We start from the raw sequence: 24,383 nt of genomic DNA, 5'->3' as shown, positions 1-24,383 counted from the left end.
AGAATGCATTTGTTTGAAAATTGCCTCTGAAATATGGAACGTGTGACGTGCTAAAGCTTTGTTGCAGTAACAATGGCCCAAGGCTGTTTTATAATTGTTAGGGTATGAAAGAAATGAGAAGTTGGAATGGTGGGAAATGACGAAAAGAAGAAAGCCAAGGCTGACTGGCTGACACAGGCAGAGCTCACTTCAATTTCTTAAGACCTCAGAGAAGGGTGGTGTACTGGGGAGAAAGGGGAGAAAATACTGAGAACATTTAAATGCACACTGAAACTCTGTTTGCCAGAGTAAATTTAAAAAAGGTATGTTTTGGGTTACAATGTTTCCATGGTTCAAAGTAACAAGATTTCCCTAAGAACCGTTAACACAATTCATTCAATTAAGGAACTAACGTCACAGATCACCTTTCTCAGAGCTTGTCCTCACATCACTGTATCTGACAACCCTTATAACATGCACAGTTTGAAGAACAAACAATGCAAATGTTGTAACACTACAACTACAGGTGAGGCAAAAAATGTTTAAAGGTACGCCTCTTTGCTTTCAAAGTGCTCCAGGGCAATTGAAAGGAAAATATGAAAAATGAATGAGAAAGAATCTAGAGGGGATCATTTGAGAAAATGTTTGCTAAAACACTTAAAACCACATTTAACAAAATACTGTTTGTTATAACTGTACATGCCATTTGATTTCAAAGCACAGTTCAGTCTCCTATGTCAAGATGAAGCTTCGTTTTGATCCATTACTCTTAAAACTACAGATGAAGTTGGACTGGATGGACTGTGTCATTCTTGATGTTGACCTCAGCTTTTATAAACATGAACGCTGTTGCAAGATCAGTTTTTTATCACTTACAATATTGCAAAAATGTCACGTTTTGTCAAAACCACACCTGAAGATACTTTTATAACCTGTAGAGCAGACCACCCACAGGGTTAGTGCCTGCTCATTCATCACTGCTTTCAGACTTTTGACATGGATTCAGACCAGCAAGCTCATCCTATATGGAAAAAAAATATAGTCAAAAGTATTGTAGCTGTGTATCAACATATCTGAATGTATGAAAACATTTTGTATGAATGCATTCAAATGTGTGAATGTGTAAAAACATTTTGATCGAATGAATTCAAATGTTTGAATATGGAAAAAATATCTGAACAAATTAAATTTAATTTTTAAATCTGTAAGATCTGTAGCTGTGCGTGACATTTTGTGAACAAATTAAAAAGATTTGCACAAATAATTGTCCAATTTGTGAGTGCATAAAGAAGATTTGCAGTTACATGTTAAATGAAATATTCAGTTTGTTGCTAATATTATTACAATGGATGTGCGTGAGTCTCATTTGTATTTCACTCTTAGGAGTTAGCGAGCATTAGCATCTAGCCTGTCTCTGCAAACAAATGTGTATGTGAGTTACCATAACATTAGAGCCAGGTGGAAACAAACAGGCTGTACATGTCTGTATGTTAGTGACAGAGATGCCAAAGACAAACTACAGCCTGCATGTTTAACTATATTTTAGTAACCCGCAACAGACTCATCCTAACTGACTGCATGCTGTGACAGGATAACTTTACAGACAATGAACACATTAACTATACGACACTGAGATAAAGATGGTTACATGAATTTTGCTTTTTAGGCTGATGGACAAAACCTTCAGCAATTTATACCTGCTATGGTTGGATACTTTAGATTTGTCTATAGCTGTATGTATTTAGGACATGAAACCTTCAGTGAACTGATCACTAAAGCTTTTTCTGTGTTGTATTCAGAGTGAGCTACAAGGAGCTGAAGAGTGTTTGTCGCAGTTATGGTTTTTTAAAAACTGTCCAGACCTGCGGTTGGAAAAGGTAAGTGAACAGTTGTCTCCTGCAGCAAGTAAGGATCTAACCAGCCAACTGACATTACGACCTATTGTGTCATTTTTCTTGGGAGGACAGACTCATGTTCTTCTGATGTATGCCATGAAATGTTGATAGACTATAAATACCAAATACTGGTTTATTGTTCTGTTTGTATAGTGACTTGTAAGACCTGAGCTGTCTCTGGAGGACACACCCCTATAGCTGCCTGAGTTGTGTGAACATAGATTCCTGGTATTTATTGAGAAATGTGTATAAACCAAAGAGGATGTGAAATTGAAATTCTTTTACATTGATAATGTGCTCCAGTTTAATGTCTGTCTTTGTCTTTTTAATTTCAGTCAAGTCCCTATTATTATCCACTTTTTAATGGTTTGTTAATGCTGCCTGATTTTTAATATTTAAAGATAGGGCTGGTCCCTCTGTCCTTCCGTAGGGTTTCCTGTTGGCAGCCAGTGGGTGCACTGGGGACTCAGTCTCATGTGATGTGGCACCTGGATTTGAAGTGGAGTGGTGTGTGGTGGTAGGTTGGGTGAGTGGTGTATTATGGTTGTAGTGATTATTCTTTTATCATATGCCTTTGGCACCACACTGTGCTGCCTTCTCTGACTTTTCTCCCTTCAGGCTGTCCTTAAAAAAACATAAACAAGCTCCAAGCTTACCAATGATGAGTTAAGGCATTGCATTGCATCGGCAAGGACGTCAGCAGGATGGAGTTTCAAAGTTAAAGGTGTCAGCAGAACATAATGACACCTTTAATTATAAATTTAAAAACCTCACATTAGCTCCAAGCAATTATGTAGTGTGTAGTAGAATATTTATGATTCTTGGCAAAGAACTCTTAGTATTTGCTTTGATGAGACAAGAGCTGGAATAAGCACAGATAATAGTTAATGGTGAAGTGCTCATGTGTGTGTTGAGTCTCAAATGCTTTTTTTTTTATTAAAGAGTGGTGTCATTTAACGTAATTAATTACTAAGACAGTGTGATGAAGAAGCATTCAATGAACGTATGTGTTAATCAAATGCCAGGGTAACAAATCATGTGCACAGCAAGAGCAGAGGAAAGGAAGAGAGAGAGAGAGAAGCCCTTCAAGTGACACAAAAGGACAGTGACCGTCACGATCCCCCTCCTGACATGCAATTAACCAGTGAAAGCCTTACACAGGTCTAAATCTCATCTCTAACACGCACTAGTCTTTGGCCTCTTTCTATAGCAGCAATAGATTCTCCAGGTAGCTCATTCACACAAGATGTGTGCAGTTGTTTCTGTATGTGTGAAATATATAGTGTAGGTGCAGTGTTAGGTAAGTCTGTCACTGTATGTGGGTGGAACTCAAGTAAGTATATATAAATACAGTGTAGTGTATATGTTATTAAAAACTGTGCTTACCTACCTCGGCTAATGATCAGGCGCTGTGGGGCTGCAAACTGTGGAAATTTCTGCCACTGGAATCTCAGGATGCACATTTCTTGATATCAGTCCATTTTCTTCAGCAGTTGTCGTTAAATGTCAGTAGAGGTGGTTGAATAAATAGACAGAAAATGGTAGATACAGGAAAAGCCACAATATGTAAAACTTCAGTTTGACCCTAGAGAATGCTGCATATGTAAAATTAATGCATGTTTTTTCTGTGAAAACACTCTATGCTTTGACTCATAATACTTAATAAATGCATGTGCTGTGCTTTAATTGTTCCATAGGCAGTCTCTCTTCAGTTAGACCGTTAATCAAGACAGTGTTAATGTTACTGCTGTTGGTAGATTTATTAAAAGGCTAAGCAGTGTGCCATCAGTCATTATCTGTCTCTCCTGCTGAACAGTGATGTTCTTTACTCAGTATGTCTTAGACTCCCCCGAAGGCTGGTAAAGGCTGTTAGTCAGCACAGTTCTGACATGTCCCTGAGGACAGGATGATGCAGGGTGCCGGGACTGGCACTCACTCAGCATTTCAGTCCTGCTGATGTCCATTTCTGCTATTTTCCCTTTTTGTGGATAATCTCAGCTATAGCTATCCCATATCTAACATTAGTTTGTTAGAGGCACTGGTCCAAAAACTGATCCAATTATTATACCCAATATGATATGGAAGCTTATTTAGACTAATGATGGGCTCTAGTCTCCAGTCTCCTTTGTTAAAGCACCATGAGCCAAAACAAGCATCTGCAAGTTTATCCTTAGCAGGTGTGCATTCCAAAATGATCCTCCTAGTGGTTGATCAGGCATACCATGCGGATCTAAAGTAAGAGGTAAATGAGCTTTGTAATGTGGGGCTGTTAATATAAAAAGGAATTTCACCTGAGCTTCAATTAGAACAAATCCCAAACTAAGAATAGGATAAGTCTGGGAACTCTGCTGCCTGTCAGTCATAGACATAACAAGTCACAAATTTAAGAACAGGCAGCAACCAAAGTACATAGTCTAAACTCTCATGTTATCAGTATTTAGTGTCTGTCAGGTGGAAATTTTAAATCCTGTTCATTGTCTTGTATTTACCCCTTCAGTATTTCTCTATGATATTGTTCGCTGAAGCTCAAGCTCTGTATATCAGATTACTCTTTTCTCATTTGGTTTTTCTCTGTCTACATGACCATTGTCCAATCCATTTGAACCACAGATACCAATAAACAAATGACATAGCACATGACCAGTCACTTATCTCTCTCTAATTACACACATCACCCTGTTTATTGCAGTAAATTCTGATGTCTAGACATCTTGTCTTCTCTTCATATCAGTGAAGCACAACAGGCATAGCGACTGACTTGGATAATCCCAATTTGTATCCTCCTATATATAACTGTTATTACAAAAAGTATTTCGTTTGCACTTATTTCTCCTCGACGCTGACTGTTCTCGCCTTGTTATGCTTTGACCCTCGACTATTTTAAAACACTTGCAACAGCTGCTCTCAAAAGCAAAGGAACATGACATGCAGAGGAAAAGGGGACTTTATTGATGTTTTGCACTTTGGCACTTGTTGCACTTTATTGTTAATGTAAATTACTGTTTTGTTTTTTTGTAAATTTTAATTATGTGAAATTCAATAAAGGTCTTTTTTATGATAAAAAAGAAAGGGGCTGTTTAGTCAATGGTTGCCTTTGTGTAGTTGTCCATGTTAGTCTCAGATGAGGAAAATGGTACAAAAAACAAATGAAATATTAAACTATGTTTGATACAGTTTTATGCAAAAGTCTGGGCCCCTTGACAAATAACATATTTTGGTGATTTTTCTAATTGAAAAGATGTAAATACAGCCTCTCTAGAGTATGGAACAAAAAAAATCAATATTTTCAGCAAACATTAATGCACACATACTTTTTATCTCATTAATTGACCAAAAATAATAAAATAAAAACATCATTGTTGCATGTGCAAAAATTTGGGCACCCTACAGAGTCAGTGCTTAGCAACACCCCCTCTGGCAGATATCAGAGTTTGCAAACGCTTTTTGTAGCCAGTTAAAAGTCTTTCTGTTCTTGTATTTGGGATTTTCTCCCTTTCTTCCTTGCAAAAGGCTGCTTTTTCTGCGTTATTCTTGGGCCGTCTTGCATGCACTGCTCTTTACCTACTAGACCTACCCACAGATTTTCTATTATGTTTAAGTCAGGGGACTGTAATGGTCATCCCAAAACCTTCAGTTTGAGTCTCTTGAGGTAGTTTAGGATAATTATCCTGTTGTAGAAGCCATCCTCTTTTCAGCTTCAGCTTTTTCACAGAAAGTGGGATGTTTGCTTCCAGAATTTGCTGGTATTTACAACCCTAAAGCATGATAGATCCACCATCATGTTTAACAGTTGGCAAGGTGTTCTTTTTATGAAATGCTGCTCCTTTTTTTCTCCAATCATACGTTTGCTGATTGTGGCCAAAGAGTTCTATTTTAACTTCATCAGTTCACAGCACTTGTTTCCAAAATGTATCAGGCTTCTGTAGATGTTCCGTTGCATACTTCTGACTTTGGATTTTATGATGAAGACGCAGGTAAGGTTTTCTTGTACTGACTCTCCCATGAAGAGAATCTTATTTATGCAAGCACCGCTGCACAGTGGAACAGTGCACCACCACTCCTGAGTCTGCTATATCTCCCTGCAGGTTTTTTGCAGTAAAAAAGGGGGGTTTAGATTTGCGTTTCTTACCAGCATATGAGCAGTTCTCTCCGAGTTTTCTTGGTCTTCGAGAACTCATCTCGACTCCCACAGTTCCCCTAAACTGCCAACTCTTAATTACATTTCACACTGTGGAAACTGGAAGCTGACAACGCTTTGCTATCTTCTTGTAGCCTTCCCCTGCATTGTGGGCATCAATACACTTTCATTTTCAGAGTCTTACACAACTGCTTAGAGGAAACCATGGTTGCTGAGTGCTCGCACAAAGTTTGAAGAGTCAGAGTATTTGTAAAGCTTTGAAATTGGCACCAGCTGACATTTCCTAATAACAATTTTGACATACCTCAGGCCTAATACGCTGATTAAGGTCCGAGACCTTGTAAAAAAAAAAATCTTTACTTCAGAACTCTTAGGGTGCCCAAACTTTTGTACATGCCACAATGTTTTTATTTTTTTTAATTTTTGTTTAGTCTATGACATAAAAAATAACTATGCATTAATGTTTGCTGAAAATAGTGTTTTTTTATTCATATCCTAGAAAGGCTGTTTACATCTTTCAATTAAAAATCAGCAAAAAATGTTATTTGTCAAGGGGCACCCAGACTTTTGCATACAACTGGATGTGTATGTGTTTTGCAGCACACCCATACAGCTGCTCATAAAAGTTATTAATACTGATATAATAACTAATGTAGATCCAGCTAAGCAATTGAATCTGTAAGAGTTGCACTTCAGTCATATACATTAAGTTAAAAAGTAAGCATTTGTCAGAAGGATTCGTGTATTTTATGTAGCCTCAGTCTCCCTTTGTATGGGTATTCATCGCCACCTGCTGGTCATATAGGAAAAAGTCAACCCATGCATTACTGGGCAGACTGCAGCCTCAAAATATACAGATGTCCTGACTGAGTGAGCTATAACGACGATTCAGACTTCATTAGCTGAAACACAGACACATTCAACAAATTAAGTTTGTAGCCTTGAAGTCCCCTGAGAGGATGTGAACAGACAAAGCTCTTCACTATCTCGAACAGCCGTTACTGTCAGAGGCACAAAGGCTGTGAGGCTTCAGTGAAGACGTTAGATGGAAACAGTACTGATGTGTGATGGTGCTCGAAAACATAGTGTGTGTGTGTGTGTGTGTGTGTGTGTAAACCTCTAATCAATGTTTTTCTAACAGGCCACTTCTCTGAGTAAAATTACAATTCAATTTAGTGAATGCTAACAAAAGACAAAAAAACAACACACCCATAGTGGTTCAAAAACAGACATTGCATACACCCACAAACTCAAGGCAGAAAACAACTTTTTTTTCAGAATTTTATTCTTTAAATTATTTTATAAAATCTCATTTACGTTTCAATATATATTTATATATATTTTCACCGATTAACAATTTTGGCTATTTTCCCTTTCCACCCCCATGTATGCCCACATATTGATCGTAAGGTCCATTACCCCTTCACATAGACATTGTGCAATGATCCTCAGTGCCAAGGTAGAGGGGGGGAGGGGAAGGAGAGAGGGGGAGACAGTGGGTGAGGGCACATGTGGAGGTTGAGGGGAGAAGAGGTATGGGGTTTGGGCCTTGTACAGAGCATGCCAAGAAAGGGTTAGGGGAATGGGGAACGGGGAATGGGAAAGGGGCTGCCTAACTACACCATCACTGTTAATATCAGCAAGATAACCACACAAAGAGGTAAAGGGAGTATTGACTTCCACAATGACTTGAGTGTGTCCGGTGTGGGTTAAACCAATTATGTTCGAATGGCTCAATGTATTCCATGACACAAAATAAAAATAGCTCTTTTGTTTTTCCAACATCAGTAATTCATATCCACTGATGAATGTACAGTAAGCTCCACAGTAGATATTTACCATTATTACCTATGACAAGTCAGTTGTTCACCAAAAGATTAAAACAGTGCCCACAAACTTTGCAGCAGCCCTGAAGACTGTTTAGCCCTTTGTAGTGACCTACACAAATAATCAGTCCACTGTTCTGAAGTCAGATCCACATCCCATGGTGTGCGGGGTAGGTATCTATGCTGATGGTTCTCTTTCTAGGCTTCTTAAAAAGGTCAACATCCACAGACACAAAGCCAAACTTTAGCAAAACCACAGATTTACGTTACATCGACTGTACATCCGGGCAAGCCACAGGATTTTGTTTTCTACTCCAATAAGATATTTGTTCTTCATTTGGCAATACGATCACTCTTGCGACATGGCTCAATACTTCTAAAAGTCGTCTTTGCTGCTGGTATGATTTGTCATGACCAGAGTCGAGCAACTCAAATATATCTATGATAAATATTCAAACTATTTAAACTATTTAAAAAGGCTTTATCGGATTAAACAAAACAATTGCACACCTCCCTAAGGTCACTCAAGACGTTTGTGATACCCAAGTTAGCCTTAACTAATGCTGACCCAGACATTTTTCAAAGAAACCTTAAGCTACATCCGAACAGTATCAAAACATCCCTTCTTTACGTTTTTTTTAACATGAAAAAGACACAAAACTGAACTTTTAAAGTTAAAGTTTTAAAGGGAAGGAATGAACAGAAGTATGAGATCAGACATCACTCCCTATAACCAAACGTGTGTGTTTAGGTATGTCTGTAAGCAAAGCAAAATAAATATTAAATTTGACTTCCAAGCAAAACATGGTTATTATTACAGACATTAACCATTCTAAGCATATAGTAAATGTGTTGGTCTACAACGTGTGACTTTCTGCATAATTCTAACAGATACACGGTTCAATATGCTCCATCTTAGAAACTGTAGTGCTTAATCCATACTTGTGTGTTTCTGAATTCTTTCCTTAGCTGTCATAGAACAGGCTATGTGTTTAGTTTATATAGCCTGGCAAAAGTCAAACTTTAACCTATAGACTGTTAAAATACAAAACAATGAAAATGACAATACCAAAAGCCTAAAATACTCCAGAGTAAGACAGCTGAATGAGCTTAAGGCATTTAGAGGTTATTCCCGACAGAGCTTAAAGGCTAGGGTCGCCTAAGCGGTCTGTCAAAAAAACCAGACTCAGACCTTTTTTTTTTAATGTAATGTGATTTAAAATTAGCCCTTGGTGACTATTAACTGCAACATATTGCATGAATTCTCCTCTTTCACGGACAATCAAAGTTTAATCACGAAAAGTACCCTCTAATTTCATGACACCCAGTTTTAAGTGTTAGCAGAGTTTATTTACCTGTGATCACCATGACCCTTTGAAGTATACCAATAGATGAGTTTTAAAGAAAGTTCCACAGCAAACGGGAGATTCATTTCATGTGCTAAACCAACAATGACGTGATCTTAGTAGTAGAAGTAGAAGTATTGTTCGTGTATCCAAAGCCTGATATCATAGACCTCCGTTGTTGTCCAAAAACTATTAAAAACACATCACTGAGCCACACCGCTGCACTGGGTGACATGGTCCTTCCCCCCAAAAAGTTTGGTCATGATGGTTTGTTTAGAAACGGCTCCAAATATTTTCATTCTCAGAAGAGTAGTTCCATGTAAGGCAGACGCCACTATGTGCAGTGCTTCGGTAGCTTGTTGTGTTATATATCACAACCTCTTAACTTTGTACTGAAGTTCTTTGAGGAATTTACAGTGTAGCACAAAGTCAAGAGGTTGTGATATCTAGCACAACAAGCTAGCGATGCTCTTTTTATGAAAAACACATTCCAGCGCATGCGCACTGGTGAACGTCTCTCCTGAGACTGAAAATGTGATCGCTGTTATCTTTGGAGCCAATTCCAAACAAATTATTGTGACCACAATCTTCAGGGTGAAGGAACATGTCACCTTGTGCAGCAGTGTGTTTTTAATCGATTTTGGACAACAACTGAGGTCTACTGCACATAGGAATACAATATATATCAGACTTGGTATGTACACACACAATACTTGCAAGTAAATCACTTCATTGTTAGTTTGGCTCTGCACATGAGATTTGCTGACCATAAGAAAAATACAGAAAATCACCAGCCATATCATTTAAATTACTCCACACATGCACTGCACAGTACAGGCAGGTGAACACCACAACATGAATCCCTATAGTGCAAAATCATGCAATGGATATGTGATAAATAATACCTTTGTGAAGCTAAAATGTAGGGCTGAACAACAGAAATTTTATCAAAAGTGCAATCTGGCCTACTGCAATTTTCAAATCGCAGGAGGCACAATATTTGTTTAAGGCGAAATGTGTATCAAAATACAATTTTAAATTGAATATTGTCATGGTGCGGAGATGTCCTGGCCTACAAATCATGTTCTACAGACTTAACAAAACATCTTTGTTTGGTACAGATCCTCGAAAAAAAAAAAAAAAAAAAAAAATCATACCATAATCATTTTGAGATGTTTTCAATATAAATGAAAATAATGATGTAGAAAGTATCATTCTCTCTAATATCACAAATCATACCGCAATATAACTGTCAAAATATTCGCAATTAGATATTTTTTCGAAATCGTTCAGCCCTACTTAAATGCTACATGTGATTAACAAAGTGTCAGAGAGGTATCCATTCAACTCTATAGTCATTTTTGAGCCTGTAGTCTGCGGTGGTGTTGCACTGAACTGAAATATATTGTAAGCCATTTCTGTAATTTGTCTGCAGGATGAGCAAACAGTTAGTGCAATGCAATCCAGTACACCAACAACACTAAATGCATGCTTGGAAATTATGATAAGAGCTCCATCAGCACCTCTCTATCAGTCTCGATCAAATTTAACATTTCAGGCTTCACAAAGGTAGTATTTGCTGCAGGACTACTGTATTGAATTGCATTATAATTTACAGGTGCTCATGTTTTGTGTCCATCCCCTGAATATACTAGTACGACCAGTATACTATTAGTAGTAGTTTGAATGGCACAAGAGACAAACTGACAACTCATGAGTATTTTTGAAGACTGTAAACCTTGTGCTATATCAGAAAACTGACAAAGCCCAGGATTATCTCACAAAATAAATAACCTCTGCTAACCCTTAAAAGTGACTGAGTTAGTTGATTGTAAGTTGGGGTATTTCTATTCCGCCGAAACATGAGTTGCAAATTAGAGAAGAATAATATAATAAATACAATATTTCTTAGGTTTCTAGGGCTAGTTTAAAACCACAATGTTGAACTGGGTGTATAAGCTGAAGCAATTTGAGGTAGACAGAAACCGTGTCAGACTATACACTTTCATACTGTCTAAAACCAATCAATAGGCTCACACACTGTCAAGGAACCGCAAACATTTGGTTTGTGGCCCAGTGTGAGACGTCCTGTGACTCCACCTGAGACTGACGGGGAACCACTGATCTGGCAAGGGGCCACTACAACGTCATGGACCATGGAGGCTTACGGAGTGTGATGAAAGGGGATGGGCGGGCTTGGAACCGACACAACTCAACAGGCTATTTACCAGAAAGAAGTCAAACACCACACATCTTCAACGTCTCAAGTCAACAGCAGCATTTAAACCTCAGTCATATAATCAGAAACAATTGAGGGTTAATTTACAAGGCATAATCTTTTAAATAGAATATATGGCATCTGACCATTGTCTCAGTGTGTCCCTTTGAGAAATTTCCCACCCCAAGTTTATACCTTCAAAATCCCAATGCCAGACCTCATGCCCATTTAACAGTCTCACATTGTTCTAGAGAATAGAGATTAAAAATATAAACTATTGACTTATTGACTTCCAGTGTATGTTTTCTCTGTTTTTCCCTACTATTTTTCAAGTTTAAAAAGATCTCCTTTGTCACAATGCAAGCTCAGAGGTCTTTTCTACACACACACACGCACACACACACACACGCACACACATACACTCACACACTCATATATATACTGTATATATTTATATATTTATATATTAGAGGAATTTTTAGCTGAGAAGTTAGGCAAAGTATATATGTTCATTTGGACGGAATTCATTCAAAAGGAGAAGGAATTAAACTCTCTTTTCTCCAGTTTCCCTTTTGAGGAGGACAAACTTTGAGGAATTTGGGAAGCGCTACAACATCACATGACTACTCAAGAGCAGGTAGCAAGGTAAAAGGAAGAAGAAATAGATAAAAGGCCTGAATTGTACAAGGCAGAGAGATGGGCAGACGATATGGCTCTCTGTGGCATGTGCATTCCAGGGCCCTACTGACAGCAAGAGAAAATATACAAAGTTCAAGAGAGGGTTAGAGAGAGCGAAAAAGACCATCAGATAAAGGGGAAGATAGTGAATGAATTGTTTAAGCAGGAACAGAGCTAAAGCAATAGTGCAAGACTACGCTGCAGATTAAAGGAGGGGACTAGAAGGGAGAAAAAAAAAAAAAAATTCTGTCTGCCTGATTCATCGGTACACCAGGTGAGATATGGTGCCAGATTTGAAGTTGAGCTGATGGTTGGGCACAAAACTGTGCTGGGGATTCTTTCGCGTGCACATATCCTTCGCATACAAGCCCATGCATGAGTCACATGACACCTTAGAGCAGTTCACACAGGTGTGTGATGCACCTGGCTTGTTGCAGAACCCGCAGCGTGATCCCCCCATGCTTATTCGCTCACTGCTGCTTCCCTTTGGCGTTGTCAAGGCAACAGACTTGCTTGGAAACAGCTTAGTGGACAAAAGGGGTTTCTCCACCATCTGGGGATGAGGGTGGGGGTGAGAGTGTGAGTGGGTCAGTGTGAGGGGGTGCGGGTGGAGATGGGAGTGGGTGTGAGTATTAGAGTAGACAGAGAGCTTTTCCTTGACAGGGATGTATCCGTCAAGGGGTCGTGGGGATTTGGAGTGGTAGTCCTGGAGGCCACAGCAAGGGGAGGGGTCCACGTCATGACAGGCAGAACAGAGGATCATGTCACATCTCTGGCAGGAGGCCATTGTGGAGCATCCCAGTCCACAACCCTGACACTTCACACTACCGTGTGCTTTGAGCAGCCACCCATCCCTTGCATCTCGAGGCTCTCTGGATGGAGGTCGAGAGGGGGTCTGCCTTCCTCCTGTCCCCGCGCCACCCCTCTCCGTGTACAAGTCAATCTCATCCAAAGATGACAGGTGGTAGGATGTGTAAGCATCAGCTGGGGGAGGTGACTGAATGGGGAAGAAATCTGCAACAGGGCTATAGGAAGGTGGAGCTGCCACAGAGAAAAGAGATGCTGAGGTGCTGGGCCTGATGATTTCATCCTTCATATCCTCCTCTGCGTCCACAAACAGAGGCTCCTTCCTCAGACTCAATGAGGCCTTCAAGACAGGCTTGCTAACTGCCGCGTGCCAGTGACCAGCCCCATCTGTAACATCCACAGACTTTGACGGTCGGCTACCTCGCCTCAGGTGGTGAGCATGAGGCCTCTCGATATCCAGTGGCCGCACAGAAAGCCGAGCCATATCTGCGCCGAGGCTGTCGCGTCTGCGGAGCGCCTCCGCACAGCCAGCTGCATCATCTCTGCAACCTCTGCGGAGTTCCAGGGCCTCCAGTTCTGAGGCTGAACCACGGGCCAGAGCCACTACCTCTCCCAGAAGACGACACTCTGCCTGGGCCAGGAAGAGCTCAAAAGCCAACTGGCGGAGATGACTTGAGCCTCCTGGGTGCTCCTGCAAGTGGAACTGCGAATCATGGTCACAGGAGTAGCCAATGGTGCGCATTATGGTTCGGAGTTCAGCATCAGAAATGGCGGACTGCAGATGGTACACATATGGGCCAGTGAAGGTCTAAAAGAGAAATGGGTTAATCAGAATTAGTGTAAATCAATTAAAATAGCTTGACACCATAAAGCTAAAAGCTACCCTAAAAATATGACATCATGTGCTATTCTTGTGATAGCAAAGTGATATTTGGTTTACCATCCTTGATTCAAATAGGACAGACAAAGTAGTAGAAACACTTGTATAACATGATACAATCCATCAGCACCACAAACTACAGCCTCCCTCCAAAATGACCATAAAGTTGAATGACCATCTGTATATTAGACAAATATTTGAGGTAATATTCACATACATAAGTAAAGAGTTTGCAATACAAATGGAAAATAAGAATTTTGTGTGTTTCTTAACTGATCATTATTCAGATTATTGGTCTGTTTTCCTATAGTATCTACTAACATTGCAGATGTAAACAAACCTTTTATTTTATTGTACAATGTATATATTAATGACTAATTCCCTAATGTTGAGCACCTTCATTACTTATTCTTACTGTATTCTTCAACTAGGGAGACTAACATTATATTTAAACAAAAAAAGTGACTTGCAGCCTACAGATCATCACCATGAATCTTTACTAGTGTTCAAAGATCAGTGCAGTCTTTGTGACCAGTGGCACAGTTACTACAGTGGAAGATCTGAAATAAGTGAAGATGTGAAAAAGAGCTCTTCTCCGCCTCAAGGTCGTGAACGATATCGATGTATACTGTCTGTACAAATTTGTATGGGAAACATTATAATTCTTGACAGCGATATAACCTGTATATCTTTCCATGTCTGCACCTTGAGCTGTCATCACTGGCTGTCCTAGAAAGGTGCACATGTTACTTGTTTTAATCAAAGTATCTTAAACTTGCACTATGAAGTGCTGCAGATTAAATTAAGACCAACAAAAATATTTTTTTCTCCTATGTAAGTCACTATATTATTCATGTGTTTATTCAGTCAAATTACAACAGTTCATACAGAAACTGGGAAATGTCAGCACTGGAGACACACTCCCGGGTAGGGTGATGTTACGAGCGGATGGCTAATATTGTACCCTAAATATTCCATCAAGTCAGCTTTAACCACAGCTTTAAGTCAGAGTAATATAACAACCCTAAGAATAACCTAAACTTACTTTTATACATCTGAACTCCTTCTTCCAGGGGAAGAGCAAGAGGTTGGTGCAGATGGTTTCCAGGGTGTGGAAGGCTCTCTCCAGGCTCTTGAGGTTACCTCCTCTCTGGCAGCGGAGCGAGCTCTCCACCACCTCATAAAAACGCACCATGCGAAAACGTTGTCCCGGATCTGGCTGATAGGCCCCTAGCAGAGCTGTGGCTGTGGAGAGTAGGGCCTCACTGTCCTTGTGTCTGCCTTTGTCCCCCTCTTGTGCAGCTCCAATCCCTGTGTATTCCCCTCCATTCTCCAGACGCCTCTCCAGTGCCACCACATACCTCCGAAACAGGTCCTCTTTTAACTTGGCATCCATTATCTGCAGCAGACTAACAGTCAGCTGTTATACTTTTCTGAGAGAGCCTCACCCCTTTTCGCATACTCTGCACGAGGATGCCACATTCAAGCACCATTTTTGGTCACCATAATTCACTGTACGCACTGGCACACACTCAACGTTAATAACGTTTTGGAGAGGTGGAAGAGGAATGAGTTTTGCGTCCAATCAGCAGCACATCTTCTTAACAAGAGATGTAGTTGTTTGGTGCTTTCAGTTGGCGTAGCTAGGCTGCAGCCTGTAGGGATGCCTTCTTATGGGCATCTCTGGTTTTGGCTCAAAGCCTGACTTGTTTTCAGACAAACAGGCCGATGTCATGCAAGATGAGGTCCGGAGCAGCTTTCACTTCACGCTCTGTTAATGTAGAGTTGTATCTAATCCATTCCTTGGTTTCAGCATGTGCAGAGTTCAAGGTCACTCATCATGAAGACAGAGATATGGTGCTGTGATTCTTCTGGGCCGTCTGCAAGCTGTAATGACACAGGAGAGTATTATAAAAATGGAAATCTGTCATTCTAACACACACAAAGACAGAAAGAAATGTGCCCACATCTGCTGATTAAGTCAGTGTTCATTTAGTCCCACAGAAAATGCATTTGTATCAATCATCACCAAGTGTTTTTTTTGTTTTATCTAATCACTATGTTGAGAGACATCGTTTGTGCTCTGGGTGGGATGATGTGAGGATGAATCGTGTGGGCTATTTAACGTCGGTCCAATAGCTAGTTGGCTTCACTATTATTATCACCATTATACTCTGTGCAACCAACAAAGAGACCAGAGGAATTACAGCGTATGCAATCAGGATCGGAACTCAATGTTGACATGAATATCCCTTTTGTCGTCCGCCCTTGTTTGCGCCAGAGAGAAAGTGAGATATCGGTGCCAACGTTACATGCGTATAAACCAGGTAGCCTGCAGCTCAAATTGAGAACACTGTTTCTGTTATAGAATGACCCCAAAATCTGCTCTGACGCTTGAACCACATAGCAGAGAAAGAAAGGGTCCTGCTCCTCGTTCCCAGGCTAGCTGGCTGGTTATTCCAGTTACCTCACACACCAAACCTAGCGAGCATCCGTTTAGCGAGTTAGCAGCATGCCCCTGCTAACAACATCATCATGCCTCGCTGTTGCGCATCAACTACAACATAACCAGCCCACCGATTCTGATAATAAGATAAATACTACTAAAACATCGTGATTGTTATTTCTTCATGGATCTCATACCCGACAAAACACGATGCTGTGACTCGCACTGGCCCCCAAATGAGCATAAGCAGTGAACGCCCATTTCAGCGCAGCTAGCTAGCTAACAATTGCTTTAGCTAGCAGGGCGGTCCATCTCCAAATAGAAAGCTTTGGCGATGTTAGAGTCAATCTTCTGAACATCAAGCGTAAACTGTGTTGTGACTGTGTTGTACTGCCGAATCTAATTCTGCGTCAGGTGAGAGATCACATTGTTTTGTAACCAAAAACACCACCACACGTACATCTTACCTTTAACAAGTGCTAGCCGCGGCTAGCTACGCCTCCTCAGCTGTAGGAAATTCCCATCATCTGAACGCGCATGCGCACGGTTCTGACAGTTCAGCAGCACTGGGGGCCCACGTGCTGTTTTAGAGTGGATGCAGAGCCCAAAATCATCATCATCAACATCATCACCAAAAAAATCATCATCACCAGCGTTCACCAGCGTAAGTAACATGTATATACAGAGTATATTATACAGAACAATATCAGCTCATGCGTTTGTCATATATGTGTATACATATATATGTATATATATATATATATATATATATATATATATATATATATATATATATATATATATATATATATATATACACACACACACACACATATATATAACAGTCTTGAATTATGTATATACATTATATATACATATACATATATGTGTGTATATGTATAAATAATTCAAGACTGTTTTTTACATATCTGTTCTTGAAGTTCTATTAACAGTATATACTGTTCTTATCTTGCACCTTCAATCTCGTTGTACTGCCGTGAATGACAATAAAGGCATTCTATTCTATTTTATTTTATTCTATTTAACGTTATGTGTACACATAGAAAATATTTAATATACATACATATACGTTTGCATATACATTAATATGTATTTAGCCGGAATTAAACAATGTTAAGCCATCCAACAACAATTAAGTCAAGCAAGTGTAGCTTTAGGAAACAGTTGTTGCGCTATATGAAGGCTTCAGTTCATCAACCTTTTTTAATTTTGAAATGTTGCTCTCACTCCCTTCAACGTTGTATCGATTTTCAAAGTTTGCACAATATTTTCAATAAATTTACAGTTATTATTTGTTCAACACAAAAAAATGATTCTAAATCGATAAAGTTTAAGTAATGTCAAGCAAAAATGGCATGCAGCTCCAGCTTTTCTATTGTTAGGATTTGCTGTTTTTCTTGTCGTATATGTTTTATAGAATTGTATTTTGTGAAGCACCTTGTAACTCTGGTTTTGAAAGGTGCAATAGAGATAAAGTTTATTATTATTATTGTTGTTGTTGTTGTTGTTGTTGTTGTTGTTGTTATCATTACTATTATTGTGATTGTGAATATCTTTGGGGTTCGGACTGTCAAGATAAAACAAGGTATTTGAAGATGTCACCTTCTGGGAAAATACTATTGTTTTCATTTAGTTTTGACATTTTATTTTATTTTATAGAACAGTTTATCAGTTAATCGAAAAAACAGCCAACAGATTTCTTTTTTTCCAGCCCTAAGTCTATTTATAACGATGGCTGTACTGGCAGAATTAACTGGTTGTCCACAGTTTTAACACAATAAAAACAAGGTGTTTTGGTGCTGTGTGTCGGACGTTGAGTGTGATGACTCCGCCCTCGCGCATAAAAAAAGAAACCAAAACCGTATGACGTCATAACGGGGACGGTTGGTGGCGGACTGACCGACACAGTAAAGAAAAGAAATGGCGATGCTCGGAGGGTTTAGCTCTACACAGCACAAGAAAAACGTCTCTGACGGGAGCGGCGACGTGTCAGAATTTGTCTGTCCAGTTTGTCTCGAAATTTTCGACAGTCCCGTCACAACACAATGCGGACATACGTGAGTATTTTACCCCTTTTCCCCCCGATCGTCCTCCTTTTAACCCACGTCTACCATTAGCGATGCAATGGTACGAGGTAAAAATAATGGCTGGAAATGCTTGTTTTTAAACATGTCTTGCCACCACAGTCGCAAAACATCGACCATATGTGTGTCTGCTTTTGTTGCGACCCTGTAATTATGTTCCTTTTACTTGAATATTTGGAAAAACCAATGCCAGGCTGCTAAATCAGTTTCAGTTTTGTTTACATCAAAGAGGAGGCCTCGCCTGGGAGTTGTAGTTTGGATTTCTATTGCACAGGCTCGTTAAACCATTTAGATGGACTACAAGTCCCTGCGCCCTCTTGAGGTGGGGACTTCCCATTAGATTTACAGGAAGAGCTCTTGAACTGGTCCACTGTGACAGTTTATTTTAATGTCAGCTTATAACAAGTAGAAATAATTGTAAAAAAGCATATCCTTCTGGTTATTTAAAGCCAAATCAAAAGTGATCACAGTTACAGTGACTTCAGCCAGGTAAATTTGGACATATAAGGAATTTGTTTTGTTGTTGTGGTGCATAAGTATCTATACAAAGTGAGAAAATACAACTACCACAAAAGACAGGTGGTATAAATATATAATTAAAATGATACAATACAGAAGTATAGATATATTTTATGTGAAGAGAGCTGTTGAGTTTAAAAAATAGTGTGCAGGATATTGACTGGGAATGTGCAAATGTTCACAGTATTAACGGTATATGTAAGTGTGCAAGTGATTTCACATTAATAGAAAGTGTAGTGTCTGTGAGTAGGGTAGAGTCTGCGTCAGTGGGTTCTCAGGCCTTGTTGATAAGGGCCAGCTGCAGTCAGGAAGAAACTGTTCTTGGAGTGTGAGGTTGTGGTTAGATGAACTGCGGCCTCTTGCCAGAGGGGAGTGTTTGAAAAAGTTTATCCCCAGGATGGGAGGGGTCAGCCATGATGAGCATGACTTTCATGACTTGTTTTCCTTCCTTGTTCATCATCATGTTCCTTAACTCGTCTCTTCTCAGGTTCTGCCAGAGTTGTTTGCAGGAGTGTTTGCGTCCACAGAAGCCTGTTTGTGCTGTATGTCGGGCCACACTTGGCCACTGGACTAAAGCAGTTGATCTAGAGGCCCTCATCCAATCATCTGTGGCGGCTTGCAAGGGATGTGGAGCTCAGGTATGTGTTATGAAAGTGCAAAAGCTGACATAAAGCATCTGAATGACTTGTGTTGGTTTATTGTGAACTAGATTTGGAAACGTGAGGGTTTAGACAGATCACTATCATGTACAAGGCAAGAGGGGCTGAAGATAAAGCTACATATGCACTTCTAATGATTCTCAGTTTAAACTTAAGTCTTTATATTCAGACAGTAGCAGAGTTCAAACACGAGAGAACAATTATTTAATAATTATATCATGCAGTGGTAGTTGCTGATATGTGTTTTCTCACTATTCAGGTTGGCCTTTCTCAGATGAGAGGCCACACAGCTGCCTGTTCAAAATACCAGGAGTACATTGAGGAGGGAGTGAGGACCACTGCCCAGAGCCAGCCTGCCATCATCAGGTGAAATAGAGAGCAATGAGACAAAACAAGTACTGCGTCGGAAATCACTCCCTCGTTCACTCAGTCACTTGTACCTACATAATTGACACTCAGTAGCCTACTGTATAGTGTGCAGTAAGTTGTTGCCATCACTGACAGGTGTAGCGTTGCGTAACTGTAAGGCTGCATTCAGACCAACTTAAGCCCTGTGTGGAAAAATGAAGCTCTCTTCAGTCATTTGAATGAGAATACTGTGTTGTGACAGGGGGATGCAGACACTGAGGGCTCTGGCAAAAAAGTTGGATAAACTTTTACATTTATTCATTCGGTAGACACCTTTGTCGAAAGCGACGTACACATGAGGTAAATCCAAGCTAAAATAGATCAAGGAGAAGTCTTCGAGAATAAATGCCTCATCTCTCAGTTCTTCCTGACACAAGTACCACAAGACTTGGAGGTGCATGAAGTAAAATATAAGTTTTGCCACAGCAGAATGCAGTGTCATCTGGCCAGTTAAATGCATGCAAGCGCATATTCCTGGTAGATTACTGTGTAACATGAACCTGTTAACCTTGCAATCACTGAGACAAAAGATGAGACAATTTGCCACCATAATAACCTTCCAGAGCTGTAATATCCTCTTGTTATAGTAATATAGACAGCTGTGCACTGTTGGGGCATCTGAGAAGCTTCACACTCATGGATCTATCACTCAAACTGGACTTCCTGGATTATATTTCATAATCTGACTGGTACCTCAAAAATGCCCACAGCAATGCAGCCCCTTGCATTTATTTTCAACACAGGGCTGTTTTCACCCACTAACACATTTATCAAAGATGAAGGCATGAAGCATTGTATTGTTGGATTTTTTGGCAAAAAGTAAAGGTGAACTTTTGAGGCCACTACATACTTTGTCTGTAGTGCAAACATTTTGCACTCAAATAGACAGAAAATAAATATAGTGCACCAGGGGGAGTGATTTCTGACACAGCTCAGGGCTTCACTGCTGGCACAATTCCACATTTCATTTAGGGATGAGCCAGATTTTAAAAATCAAGTATTACAAACTATGTCTTAATACACATAAGGAAATTCCTGGTATATTACAACATGGGTCTTACTGTCCTAGTTTTACCCAGAATATTTGTAGGACAGCATAATGTTGTTCTCATCTCCATCACTGTAAAGATTGTGGACACTAGCGCTCCAGCAGATATAACTTTACAATCCAGTCTGATGTAGCCAAGGAAACACAAGCCTTAAACCAGTTGAACGACAACTTTATATGCTCTATTTTAAACCATCTGCATAACCATCAGGTTGACTTCACAGTCGTCTCACCACATGCCACATTCCTTTGTAAACAAAACAATCATTCTGCTGTTTCTTGTGGAGTACACACACTTATTTGTAGAGTGACAGGTTACGATTACATTGACATTGTTATGATTTACTGTAGTTAAATTGGCCAAAACTACAACAGTGAGATCCAGGTTGTAAGAAACCGATGTGCTTTTTATATCTTGACAATAACGTTAGATCGCTCTGATGACTGTGCTTTCTGGAGAACATTACAAATAAGACAGTTTAAGAGACAGTCATTTGTAATGTGGATGAGAAGACCAATCAGGAAGTGGCCTTTAAAGTCAGTTTCACCTAGTTAGAGCAGTCGGATTAGTTCAGAAAATGGTGTTGCTTTACTGTCATGGAGAAAAAAACAACTGTTATGCAATCACAGTATTAAACATGGGCATATAATCTTCCACATCTGACAAACAAATCTTGTGTGAATCTTTCCATAGAAAAAAATGTTCAAATAGAGAATCAGCAGAGTGTATTTCATTGTTTCTGTTTCTTTCCCACAGTCCAGTGCCAAATCGTTACACCTTCACCTGTCCTTACTGCAACTGCCAGAACCTCGATCAAGACGGCCTGGTTGAACATTGCACTTCCCAGCATGCTCGAGATGCACGCCAAGTGGTAAGAAATCAACTTTACACTGTGATTCCATGAGCTGCCCTTTTAAAAATAAGGTACCAGGCATTGTTTGGATTCAACCATGGTTGATAATTAGTTGTGGATGTTTTATTATTCTCTCTCTAGGTGTGCCCCATCTGTGCCTCAATGCCTTGGGGGGACCCAAACTACAGGAGTGCTGACTTTTTCCAGCACCTGAAGATTAGACACACCTTTTCCTATGATACCTTTGTTGTAAGTGAAGGCGCTGAACTCTATCTGGAGGGGTGTTTTTTGTGATGTTAATGACGAGTTAACTTATTTTGTGTCTATGTTTTTTTTCCTCCTCACACCCATGTCTTTGCAGGATTACTCCACAGATGAGCACACAATGATCCAGGAGGCATTACAGCGCTCCCTTTTGGACAACTGAAGTGTGAAGAACAATCTACCAGTGAAGGGAAAATGGTGATGCCGCATCTTGAGAAGACAGTACCATCATTCATCTATAATGAGGATGGTGGTACTGTATTATTGTGGGTAATCAGTTTCACAGGGAATTGGTATCGTAATTATGAATCTATAGGTTTAATATTAAAAACAAATAAATCACAATTGCAATATGGTTAAAAAAAGAAAAAAAAGCATTCTGTACTGTCTGATGTTTCTGGTGTGATAATATCTTATCTTCCCCCCAGTTGAGCCCGTAGACTTTATAGTTTGTTGAAAATCTACTAAACTATGTTTGTCAAGCTGTTCGTTCATTGATGACATGGTGTCATATAGCCAAAAACTTCCAAAGCTGTAATTAAAATCCCCTGTTGTCAATACTTGATGTAATAAGAGGGTTCTACCACTAGGTGGCTAACTATTGCCAGCAAATGATAAACTTCACTCAGTGAAGTCGTCAAGTAATGTTCACAATAATATATAATAATCTACTCAAGAGTGACTCTGCATGTTAAGAGAGGGGTTTTTCGTTATTCTTTTTGTTTCTGAGTTTATTAGCAGATGTCTTTTTTTCTGTCTTTTTTTATGCTGTTTCTGGGTGTAGTGTGTGTGAGAGAGTGTATGTTCATTCTGTTTTCAGAGATCTACTGGAAAGAATAAATAATGTGGGGGTCAAACAAAGCCAGAGATGGCTGTTTGCTTTATTGTAATGTTTCTCCCTTATGTCTTTGTGCCTGCTGGTAGATCTTGTTTCTGACTTCCAAACTCATAGGGCTAATAGTTCATCCAGAAAAAACCAAAAGATGCAAGTAGGAAACCATCAGTATGTCATAATCAGTCAGTTCAGTGATTTTCATGTGGTGAAGATTCATTTGCATGTTTATGGCCATAGGAGGGCAGTAGAGTTCCACCGTTATCTGGCCATCCATGACAGCCACTGGCCCTCACCAGCCTCCTGGCTCTGTTGCAAGACATAATTCAACACAGATTTCATTCTATAAATGTGCTTTACTCGATGTGTTGTTTTCCAGCCTAGTTTTTAACTGGGTTTTGTTCAAATGCAGCATACAAAAATGTCACTGATCTCGAAAAACTGAGGTTTTAGTGGGGTTATTTGTCATAGTTTAACAGAATAACCACAACTTCACTTTTTAGACACGTGATGATGTGACACAAGATTTTAAATGTAACTCACTGTAGTGTGTTTTTCCATGTCGAGTGTCTTGGATACTTCTTCACAACTCCCCCCCCCCCAAAAAAACACTCCCGTTTGTTTTTGGTGGCTTTCATATTTCTCAACACCACTGCCAACAATTCTGAAAACAAAAAAACATTGTTATTATTTGTATGCTTCCAAAAACTGACAGCATGTGAAGAAAATTTAAGTTTGACATTGCTTGATTTTTACTGGATGATTTAATTTTAAATGTTTTAACTTTAAATGTGAATTGTGTGTATCTGTTATTTTATATCAGTGTTGTTCTCCAATGACGCGTAATTGTCACAAATCAACCATATAGTACAATTCTTCACATACACAGTCGCACTGCATTTGTCGTCTACTAACAGGTGAATAAAACTCCATACACCCAGATTAAGTAGCCCTAGAGCAAAACCTAAATGCCTTTTCACATAGTCTTTTGTGCCACTTAGGCCTAGATGTTCGTTTTTCTCTCCAGTAAAATGTGTAATAATTTTGTATGTGTTTCTCATGTATAATGACCTTTTTTTTTTCCTCAATATATCTCTCATTCTCTTATGTCAGCCCTACTGTCAGGGGGTGCTAAATCCTGATAAATTAAAGCTCTTTAATTATTTAAACCCTGGCCCCAGAAATCAGGCGCAGTGATTTATACCTGTGTGTATGAGACGTGTGGGGGAAGAAACAACACTCGCTGCTTTGATGGATGACCACAGTGTGTGTGTGTGTGTGTGTGTGTATGTGTGTGTGTGAGAGAGAGAGCAGTTAAAATGAAGGGTAATGTGCAGGATGAATCAATGGAAACTCTGGATTTGCTCAACTGTCATAATCAGGGAAAAAGAGGCAAAAGGTGTCTGCAAGTGAAAAGAACTAACTGTGGAATGTATTAAATAAGGCAAGCGTTCAACAAACCTTTGTTCACGTATTAGAAA

At 39.6% G+C, this 24,383-nt stretch overlaps 2 protein-coding genes across 4 annotated transcripts; one reads left to right on the top strand and one right to left on the bottom strand.

Moving 5' to 3' along the window:
* Positions 1 to 7,325: 7,325 nt before the first annotated feature.
* spata2 (spermatogenesis associated 2) lies at positions 7,326 to 16,860 on the bottom strand. 3 transcript variants are annotated; one of them, XR_006095922.1, is made up of 4 exons: positions 16,681 to 16,860; positions 14,813 to 15,654; positions 9,641 to 13,695; positions 7,326 to 9,562 (listed from the first exon to the last, which is right to left on the bottom strand). XR_006095922.1 is itself a non-coding variant. In XM_042409748.1 (3 exons), exons 2-3 carry the CDS (start codon positions 15,161 to 15,163, stop codon positions 12,340 to 12,342), a joined length of 1,707 nt encoding a protein of 568 aa, XP_042265682.1. In that variant the 5' UTR covers positions 15,164 to 15,654; positions 16,681 to 16,860; the 3' UTR covers positions 7,326 to 12,339. The 3 variants fall into 3 exon arrangements, 2 of the variants coding, with proteins under 2 accessions (XP_042265682.1, XP_042265683.1); XM_042409748.1 differs by having other exon boundaries at positions 7,326 to 13,695; XM_042409749.1 differs by lacking the exon at positions 16,681 to 16,860 and adding an exon at positions 16,411 to 16,671 and having other exon boundaries at positions 7,326 to 13,695.
* Positions 16,861 to 18,099: 1,239 nt separating this feature from the next.
* rnf114 (ring finger protein 114) lies at positions 18,100 to 24,071 on the top strand. The gene is made up of 6 exons (XM_042410401.1): positions 18,100 to 18,291; positions 19,325 to 19,475; positions 19,756 to 19,862; positions 21,710 to 21,824; positions 21,948 to 22,055; positions 22,168 to 24,071. The coding sequence occupies exons 1-6, from the start codon at positions 18,155 to 18,157 to the stop codon at positions 22,231 to 22,233; spliced, it is 684 nt and encodes a 227-aa protein (XP_042266335.1). The 5' UTR covers positions 18,100 to 18,154; the 3' UTR covers positions 22,234 to 24,071.
* Positions 24,072 to 24,383: the final 312 nt, after the last annotated feature.

This window comes from Thunnus maccoyii, chromosome 4 (genome assembly GCF_910596095.1).
Source record: "Thunnus maccoyii chromosome 4, fThuMac1.1, whole genome shotgun sequence".
Taxonomy (NCBI): Eukaryota; Metazoa; Chordata; class Actinopteri; order Scombriformes; family Scombridae; genus Thunnus; species Thunnus maccoyii.
Note: the sequence above shows the minus strand (reverse complement) of the source record. Positions and strands in the feature narration are given on the sequence as shown.

Coding starts and splice junctions, on each gene's coding strand:
- rnf114 (XM_042410401.1), top strand. CDS start 18,155: ATGGCGATGCTCGGAGGGTTTAGCTCTACACAGCACAAGAAAAACGTC. Junction 19,476..19,755: donor GCAAGGGATGTGGAGCTCAG/GTATGTGTTATG, acceptor CTCACTATTCAG/GTTGGCCTTTCTCAGATGAG. Junction 19,863..21,709: donor AGCCAGCCTGCCATCATCAG/GTGAAATAGAGA, acceptor TCTTTCCCACAG/TCCAGTGCCAAATCGTTACA.
- spata2 (XM_042409748.1), bottom strand. CDS start 15,163: ATGGATGCCAAGTTAAAAGAGGACCTGTTTCGGAGGTATGTGGTGGCA. Junction 13,696..14,812: donor AGGAGTTCAGATGTATAAAA/GTAAGTTTAGGT, acceptor TTTCTCTTTTAG/ACCTTCACTGGCCCATATGT.